The 9099-nt window shown below is 50.4% G+C and overlaps 1 protein-coding gene across 1 annotated transcript in view; it reads left to right on the top strand.

The window, feature by feature from the left end:
* The window catches only part of ESYT1 (extended synaptotagmin-like protein 1), an 18359-nt gene extending 10330 nt beyond the window's left edge, over positions 1-8029 (top strand). Inside the window, 15 exon segments of the mRNA XM_011926132.1 lie at positions 153-406; positions 532-708; positions 868-950; positions 1370-1418; positions 1527-1616; positions 1748-1843; positions 2113-2184; positions 2272-2358; positions 5317-5457; positions 5610-5764; positions 5867-5965; positions 6054-6185; positions 6265-6370; positions 6928-6977; positions 7173-8029. Coding sequence (XP_011781522.1) covers positions 153-406; positions 532-708; positions 868-950; positions 1370-1418; positions 1527-1616; positions 1748-1843; positions 2113-2184; positions 2272-2358; positions 5317-5457; positions 5610-5764; positions 5867-5965; positions 6054-6185; positions 6265-6370; positions 6928-6977; positions 7173-7212 — 1631 coding nt within the window. The 3' untranslated portion in view covers positions 7213-8029.
* Positions 8030-9099: the final 1070 nt, after the last annotated feature.

Raw genomic sequence — 9099 nt, 5'->3', positions numbered from 1 at the left:
ACTCCGTCTCAAAAAAAAAAAAAAAAAAAAAAAAAAGAAGTGCCAAACAGGCACAAAAACATATTGATCTGACTGGTGGAAGGAATGGCTTATGAGTTGAGGGGGTGTGGAGGGAAGCCTCTAGAGATGAGCCCAGCCAAGGCAGCACCTAGTTCCCCTGTCACAGCCCCTCCTCTACCCCACCCCACATGCCTTGCCTGCTGGTGGCGAGCTGCACTTCTTTGATTTGACGTCACACTACCCTTCCCAGATCCTCTACTTGGATTCATCAGAAATACGCTTCCCCACTGTGCCTGGTAGTCCTGGTGCTTGGGACGTGGACAGTGAGAGTCCCCAGAGAGGCAGCAGTGTGGATGCCCCACCTCGACCCTCTCACACTACTCCTGATAGCCAATTTGGGACTGAGGTGAGTCTATATCTGGAAAGGACTAGGGTCTGTTTGCCCTGCTAAGTGTGCAAAGCCTGTTTCAGGGCAGATTCTGACAGGTCTGTCTCCCTTTGCCATCTGGCACCGCCCTGTCCCTTTTGCAGCATGTGCTTCGGATCCATGTATTAGAGGCCCAGGACCTGATTGCCAAAGACCGTTTCTTGGGGGGACTGGTGAAGGGCAAGTCAGACCCCTATGTCAAACTAAAGCTGGCAGGACGAAGCTTCCGGAGCCATATTGTTCGGGAAGATCTCAATCCCCGCTGGAATGAGGTTTTTGAGGTCAGAATTGAATGGCTGTGACTCCTGGTTCTGCCCCATTTTTCCCCCAATCCCAAAAGTGGTCCAGAAACCTCTGAGGTTCAGCTGACTGGGGGGTCTGGTCATTTACAGAGGAAAAGGAGAGAATCCTCTTTCATCTGCACTATTGTCTCCCACTAGGTGATTGTCACATCAGTTCCAGGCCAAGAACTAGAGGTTGAAGTCTTTGACAAGGACTTGGACAAGGATGATTTTCTGGGCAGGTGAGAGCATAGGAGTCTAGGTGAAAAACAGGCTGGGGCTCTTTAGGCCATGGAGTCTGGCCTCCTTGGTTCTCACCATCTAGCTTTTGTCTTTTTTTTTTTTTTTTTTTGGCGGAGTCTTGCTCTGTCACCCGGGCTGGAGTGCGGTGGCCGGTCTCAGCTCACTGCAAGCTCCGCCTCCCGGGTTTACGCCATTCTCCTGCCTCAGCCTCCGGAGTAGCTGGGACTACAGGTGCCCGCCACCTCGCCCGGCTAGTTTTTTGTATTTTTAGTAGAGACAGGGTTTCACCGTGTTAGCCAGGATGGTCTCGATCTCCTGACCTCGTGATCCGCCCGTCTCGGCCTCCCAAAGTGCTGGGATTACAGGCTTGAGCCACCGCGCCCGGCCTAGCTTTTGTCTTAATCTTTCTCTTCCACAGGTGTAAAGTGAGTCTCACCACAGTCTTAAACAGTGGCTTCCTTGATGAGGTGAGCATGGAATTAGAGTCAACGACCCCTCCTGATCCTGCCCTTGCCTCATTCTCATAGTTCTCCTGTCTGCATATCCCCAAGTCTTCACCCTGCCTACTTCCACAGTGGCTGACCCTGGAGGATGTCCCATCTGGCCGCCTGCACTTGCGCCTGGAGCGTCTCACCCCCCGTCCCACTGCTGCTGAGTTAGAGGAGGTAGGGCAAGAGACTGGAGGAAGGAAGAGACCCAAGATGGGGCAGGATGAGCTCTTCTCTTAGTGTTCAGGCCACATGCCAGAACCTAAGGTGTCAGTTACCACTCCCCAGCCCCGTGTGCCCCCCAACAGGTGCTGCAGGTGAATAGTTTGATCCAGACTCAGAAGAGTGCGGAGCTGGCCGCAGCCCTGCTATCCGTCTATATGGAGCGGGCAGAGGACCTGCCGGTGAGATCCCACTCCCCACTCCCCATAACTTCTTGGCCCTTCTTCCACCTCCCTCTGGTTTGGATGCTCCTGGAGTATTTGGAATAGGAAAAATGGCCCCTCTCTTTCTGAGGGTGGTGCACGGGTAGGAAAAATTGTCTGTTTGAGGCCACGGGGTAGTGGCTGCCAAGTAATAATGGAGACATGGCTGCTGGCTGTGGATATAATTTGTGAGGGCAATCTGCCTAACTAGGTCCAAATTTAAGACTAACACAGTATTCTCTTTCTAGCTGCGAAAAGGCACCAAGCCCCCCAACCCTTATGCTACTGTCACGGTGGGAGATACTTCTCATAAAACCAAGGTATGAAGAAATGCTGCAGGGTAAAAATGGGAGGGACAAGAGGAATAAGAGTATCAGCCACTGATAATAAGCCCTCATCTCCACCAGACTGTTTCACAAACTTCAGCCCCTGTCTGGGATGAGAGTGCCTCCTTTCTCATCAGGAAACCACACACTGAGAGCCTGGAGTTGCAGGTACTGTAAATTCATTCGTCAAATATTTAGCAAATTTATGCCATGGCCAGGCAGTAAACCAGGCACAGAGCATTGAGAGATGAGATAAAAGATTGACTGTTTTTTTTTTTTGAGACAGAGTCTTGCTGTGTCACCCAGGCTGGAGTACAGTGGTGCTATCTTGGCTCACTGCAAGCTCCACCTCCTGGGTTCACGCCATTCTCCTGCCTCAGCCTCCCTAGTAGCTGGGACTACAGGCGCGTGCCACCACGCCCGGCTAATTTTTGCATTTTGTTTTAGTAGAGATGGAGTTTCATCATGTTAGCCAGGATGGTCTCGGAACTCCTGACCTCAGGTGATCCGCCCACCTCGGCCTCCCAAAGTGCTGGGAATACAGGTGTGAGCCACCGCACCCAGCCAAAAGATTGACTTCTTATCTTTATGGAGCTCACACTCTGTTTTGGGAGAAAAATAACCAGATAAAACTTCCAGAATGATAACTGAGGTAAAAGGGACTGTGGGGAAGAAAGGAAGCGTTCAGGCTGGGGAAAAGCTGGAGACAGAAAGGCATCTTTAGATGACCCCTGAGCTTGAGGGTAGATTTTTTTTTTTGAGACTAGAGTCTCGCTGTTGTTGCCCAGGCTAGAGTGCAATGGTGCCATCTCAGCTCACTGCAACCTCCGCCTCCCACATTTAAGTGGTTCAGGTTCTCCTGATTCAGCCACCCGCGTAGCTGGGATTACATGCACATGCCACCACGCCCAGCCAATTTTTAGTAGAGACAGGGTTTCGCCATGTTGGCCAGGCTGGTCTCGAACTCCTGACCTCAGGTTATCCATCCACGTCAGCCTCCCCAAGTGCTGGGATTACAGGTGTGAGCCACCGCACCTGGCCTTTTTTTTTTTCAGACAGGGTGTTACTCTGTCGCCCAGGCTGGAGTACAGTGGTGCAATCAGGGCTCACTACAGCCTCAACTCCTGGGCTCTAGCAATCCTCCCACCTCAGCTGGGATAACAGGTGCACACTACCACACCCAGCTAATTTTTGTATTTTTTTGTGGAGATGAGGTTTTGCCATGTCGTCCAGGCTGGTCTCGAACTCCTGGACTCAAGCATTCTGCCCACCTTAGCATCCAAAGTGCTGGGATTACAAGCATGAGAACCGCGCCCCAGCCTAAGGGTAGATTTACCGGTTCTTTTGGACCAAGGGAAGAAGAGCAGGAAAACTCTTCAGGCTGAGAAAAAAATGGAGGAGAGAGAAGGCATATTTATTATAGATCAGAGAGGCAGGTAGAGCAAGATCAGAGGGGCTGTTGAATAATATGCTAGAAATACGGATTTTATCCTAAGGCTTAGAGAAGCCTTTGTTTATTTTATTTATTATTTTTTTGAGATGGAGTCTTGCTCTGTTGCCCAGGCTGGAGTACAGTGATACGGTCTCAGCTCACTGCAACCTCCACCTCCTGGGTTTAATCGATTCTCCTGCCTCAGTCTCCCAAGTAGATGGGATTATAGGTGCTTGCCACCACACCCAGCTAATTTTTGTATTTTTAATAGAGACGAGGTTTCTCCATGTTGGTCAGGCTGGTCTCTAAATCGTGACCTCAGGTGATCCACCGCCTCGGCCTCCCAGAGTGCTGGAATTACAGGTGTGAGCCACTGCACCCAGCCAGGCAAGCCTTTAATGAGAGGTCATGTGTCTAGATTTGCATTTTGGGAAGATCATGGGGATAAAAGGGTAAAGAATGGACTGGAGAGGGACAACACTAGGGGCAGGGAGATCAGTGAGGAGACTGTTAGAGCAGTCAAAGCGAGAAACGACTAAGGCCTGATGGGATTTGAAGATTGCTGTGATATGGAGCAGGTGGAGGAGCAAGGAGCAGCCTAGACTCTGGGGTTTTTGGCACAGGGTGACTGGATGGATGAGGGTGCTGTTGCTGACTTAGGGAGTGCACAGAGAGGGAACTTTTGAATTTGAGATCTCTGCAGGACATCGAGGAAAGATATGCAGAAAACAAATCTATTGCCCATGAGATGTTCCTCCTTTGCCCTCTTACTGGAACGTCATGAGCAAGCAACCACTCGCAAGGGTAGTCATGGGTGAGATCTCAGGCAGTGTGGAGAGTGAGAAGGAGACAAAAGATGGCCATGAGCCATCTTACAGGTGTGGGCCACCATGCCCGACCGAAATTAACAGAATTTAAAATAATGTAACTTAATGCTAGCAGGGTAGAAAGGAAGTACAAATGAGCTCAATTCTTCATCTTTTATAGCAGGGAATCAATAGATACTACAAGCACATTAGAATTCTGTGAGAACAAAGAAAACAGGACAGTTTTAAAGGTTGTTACATTTGGAATATGGCAATGGGAGTAGGATGGGCAGGAAACATTTAGTTCTCTTTTTACTGTTGTTTTCTGTACTCTGTGCAGGTATTACTGGTATAATTTCTGAAAGCTTATGAGGTAAAGATGGTCCACTCTACTCTGGTTAAGAAAGGAAGGACAGGCCAGGCACGGTGGCTCACACCTGTAATCCTAGCACTTTGGGAGGCCGAGGTGGGTGGATCACCTGAGGTCACGAGTTTGAGACCAGCCTGACCAACATGGAGAAACCCCAGCTCTAGTAAAAATAAAAAATTGACTGGGCATTGTGGCGGGTGCCTGTAATCCCAGCTACTCGGGAGACTGAGGCAGGAGAATCGTTTGAACCCAGGAGGCGCAGGTTGTGGTGAGACCAGATGGCACCACTGCACTCCATCCTGGACAACAAAAGCAAAACTCCGTCTCAAAAAAAAAAAAAAAAAAAAGGGCAGGAAGGACAGAGGGACTAGCAACTGTTACCATGGCTTCCCTGCCTTTCTCAAAGGGCAATCTCACTAAACCACCTATGAGTGTAAGCGTTTGGACCTTTACCACCAGGATTAACTCATTATTTGTGGATGCATTCGCCTCCTGATCATGGTCCTGTTGCCCCACAGGTTCGGGGTGAGGGCACTGGCTTGCTGGGCTCATTATCCCTGCCCCTCTCAGAGCTCCTCGTGGCTGACCAGCTCTGCTTGGACCGCTGGTTTACACTCAGCAGTGGTCAGGGGCAGGTGCTACTGAGAGCACAGCTAGGGGTGAGTGACAGGAGATGGTGGGCAGGATGAGAGGGAGGAGGGGAGGGCCTTCACAGCCGAGGGACACCCAGGAGGGTGGGAACAGAGGGCTGTGTCCTTAGACTGAGGGAACTGAGAGAACTCTGCCTAGCTCACAGCTTTCTTGCCCCTAGATCCTGGTGTCCCAGCACTCAGGAGTGGAAGCTCCTAGCCACAGCTACAGCCACAGCTCCTCATCCCTGAGTGAAGAACCAGAGCTCTGGGGGGGACCCCCTCACATCACCTCCTCAGCCCCAGAGCTCCGGCAGCGCCTAACACATGTTGACAGGTAAAGGGCTGGTACAGGAAGGTGGGATGCAGTCAGAAATAAAAAGTATTACAGGTTCACTAGGCTCTAGCTTTTCCCAGACCTACTGATATTTCTCCACAGTCCCCTTGAAGCTCCAGCCGGGCCTCTGGGCCAGGTGAAACTGACTGTGTGGTACTATAGTGAAGAACGAAAGCTGGTCAGCATTATTCATGGTTGCCGGTGAGACCCCATCCCTTCCCTCCCGTCCTCCAGGTCGCCTCCATCCCTGCCCTCAGGTTACCGTATCACCTACATCCTCCTGTTGTAGGGCCCTTCGACAGAATGGACGCGATCCTCCTGATCCCTATGTGTCACTGTTGCTGCTGCCAGACAAGAACCGAGGCACCAAGAGGAAGACCTCACAGAAGAAGAGGACCCTGAGTCCTGAATTTAATGAACGGTTAGTCAGTGGGCATTCAGGTGGAGAGATGGCAGGCTTGGAAAGGACTCCTGGCCCCTAACACCTAGTTCTACCCCAGGTTTGAGTGGGAACTCCCCCTGGATGAGGCCCTGAGACGAAAGCTGGATGTCTCTGTCAAGTCTAATTCCTCCTTCATGTCAAGAGAGCGTGAGCTGCTGGGGAAGGTAAGAGGGCAGGATGGCAGGGCAGAGGTGAGGGCTGGAAGCTGCTGGTACCAAGATTATAGTCCCTGTGAGAAAGGAAGTACCCCAGGTGATCCTTTAGAGGTGACTGTCACCTCTGCAATGCTTTGGGACGAGTATGTGATGAAGGAATAAGGTCTTTGGAGATTTCAAAACGGCATCATCAGAATGAGATCCTGTCTCAAAAAATAAAAAAATAACATCTTGGCCGGGCGCGGTGGCTCAAGCCTGTAATCCCAGCACTTTGGGAGGCCGAGACGGGCGGATCACGAGGTCAGGAGATCGAGACCATCCTGGCTAACACGGTGAAACCCTGTCTCTACTAAAAATACAAAAAACTAGCCGGGCGAGGTGGCGGGCGCCTGTAGTCCCAGCTACTCCGGAGGCTGAGGCAGGAGAATGGCGTAAACCCAGGAAGCGGAGCTTGCAGTGAGCTGAGATCCGGCCACCGCACTCCAGCCCGGGTGACAGAGCAAGACTCCGCCTCAAAAATAAAATAAAATAAAATAACATCTTTCCCCCACCATCCTCCAACACAGGTGCAGTTGGACCTAGCTGAGACAGACCTTTCCCAGGGTGTAGCCCGGTGGTGAGTGTCTGCGTGGGTGGGGGTGGTCTGGATATTTCAGTGGGAGAAATTCCAATCATAGGAAAGGAAAAAAAGATACAATCTGAGCAGAGAACCATTGATTCTATGAAGTGGAGAAGCCCTTGGATCGTGTCTCATTTATAAATAAGACGACACAAGAGTCATCTTTCTACATGAGCCCTCTCGTTTTCACAGGTATGACCTGATGGACGACAAGGACAAGGGCAGCTCCTAGGAGCTGGCGAGTCCCAGCCTGACTCTGCTGTCTTCCTGCCTTCGTCTCGCTCTGTTACCGCCTCAATGTGATGAGCCTAAAGCTAGGGTCCAAGGGCACAGCCTGTGCCCTTCAGCCCTTTCACCTAACAGGCCCATATTCGGGCCTTTGACCAAAGAGAAGAACCGTATGTTCCCTTTACTGCACGGCCTTTATCCTTCTGGGCTCCTGGGGTGGGGACCTGAGCTGCCTGTTTCCTGCTCTGCCTGCACATTGTTCTCCCTTCCTCCCAACTCCTCAGGGCCTCCAGTATCTGTGCCTGGCCACTGGCAGCACTAGCAGTGGTATTAGCTTATGCCAAATACAGCTTTGAAAGGATCTTTGTTTCTTTAACTAGATGGTCACCTTCCTCCCTACCACACATGGGTGGGAAGGTGGACAGGCTAATGTCTCCAGCTGTGAGCCTCTTAGACTACTGCATGTAGCAAATGTTCAGCAGCTCAGGCCCCCATGTCCAGTTCTGTCCCCACTCTTCTCAACCCTGTCCTGAAAATTCTACTGCTCTGATGGCTGGAGCCAGTCTCTTGTCACTTTGGAAGCTGGAGACACTTGGATTCTACCCAAGCCTCCAAGTAGTGGCATATCAGTTTTGGAGCTCCTAGCTGGTGATACACAGAGGGCTTTGGAGGACTTGGAGGACTTGGGACAGCTGGGCCAATTTTTTTGCCCAAGTGCCTAGGCTGCTAACTCACTGACTAGAACTGAATCTGGTACTCTTTAGTTTTGCACCAACTCTGCCAAGCCACTGTATCTTACATTAAACATCATACTCAAACCAGCTGTGGTTCTTTTCCTTAAGGATAGGGAATCAATCTACCTATTTGATATTTATTCCAACTGTCAAAAGCCTTTATCCTATTCGTGAATCGTGTCAGTTTAATTAATGGTCAAAGCCTACTAAGGTTGCAGCCACCAAGAATGTTGAGGATGGTCATGAGACCTGTGTAAAGTAGCTGCTGTTGCATTTCAGGTGAGACTCATTTCCAGTCACAGTGATGAACTCTGTTACCCATCCAACTTGTCTGCTGACCACTATAGGCTTTCTAGGGAAGGGATTCCTCAACCTGGTAAACCTGGGAGCTCTGTGCCACCGCCCAGGTTCCTGGTGTCTCCGTGCCATCAGGGCATGCTCAGGTACATTCAAAGGGCTTCAGGCCCATCTGACAGGAGCTGAGAAATATACCCATTTCGATCATCTGTTCACCTTGAACTCTGCTCCTTGCAGGAACTTTCCTGGAATGCAAGCTAGAGAAGCTGTGCTCCATCTGTTCTGCCAATTGAAAGGAGAGAGATGGACAGAGTGAACTACTGAAGACAGGGTCACTGGCACAGGAACGTGGGGATTTCATAACTGCCTCAGGGAGACTACCATCTTCTCTTGAAAAATATAAACCTCAGGATGCTGCCCACTGGGAGATGAGGGAAGACTCAGGCGAAAGGATTAAGCTCAGTTCCACAAGTTGTCAAAATTTGCTTAATTAGCAAAAACTGAATTTAAACTCCACATCATCCACAAACTCAACCTCTATGTTTTCAGTGACCCTTTTGTATTCACTGCTGGTTCCTCTGCCATCTCCACTTCCTTCCCATCAATGTAAGAGGACCCCAAGCCTTGGCTATGAGCAAGAAGGTCTTATTTGCTCCATTCCCCAACTCCAGCTCTAGAATCATAGGGGGCAAAACTCCAAAAACAGAGCAGAGAAACTTAATTTTTAAGGTCTCTTGTCAAATTTCTAGATACTGGCCGGGTGCGGTGGCTCACGCCTGTAATCCCAGCACTTTGGGAGGCTGAGGCGGGCAGATCACGAGGTCAGGAGATTGAGACCATCCTGGCTAACACAGTGAAAC

The sequence above is a fragment of the Colobus angolensis genome, unplaced genomic scaffold (assembly GCF_000951035.1).
Source record: "Colobus angolensis palliatus isolate OR3802 unplaced genomic scaffold, Cang.pa_1.0 Scaffold67, whole genome shotgun sequence".
Classification (NCBI taxonomy): domain Eukaryota; kingdom Metazoa; phylum Chordata; class Mammalia; order Primates; family Cercopithecidae; genus Colobus; species Colobus angolensis.
This window is presented reverse-complemented; position numbering and strand designations above follow the sequence as displayed.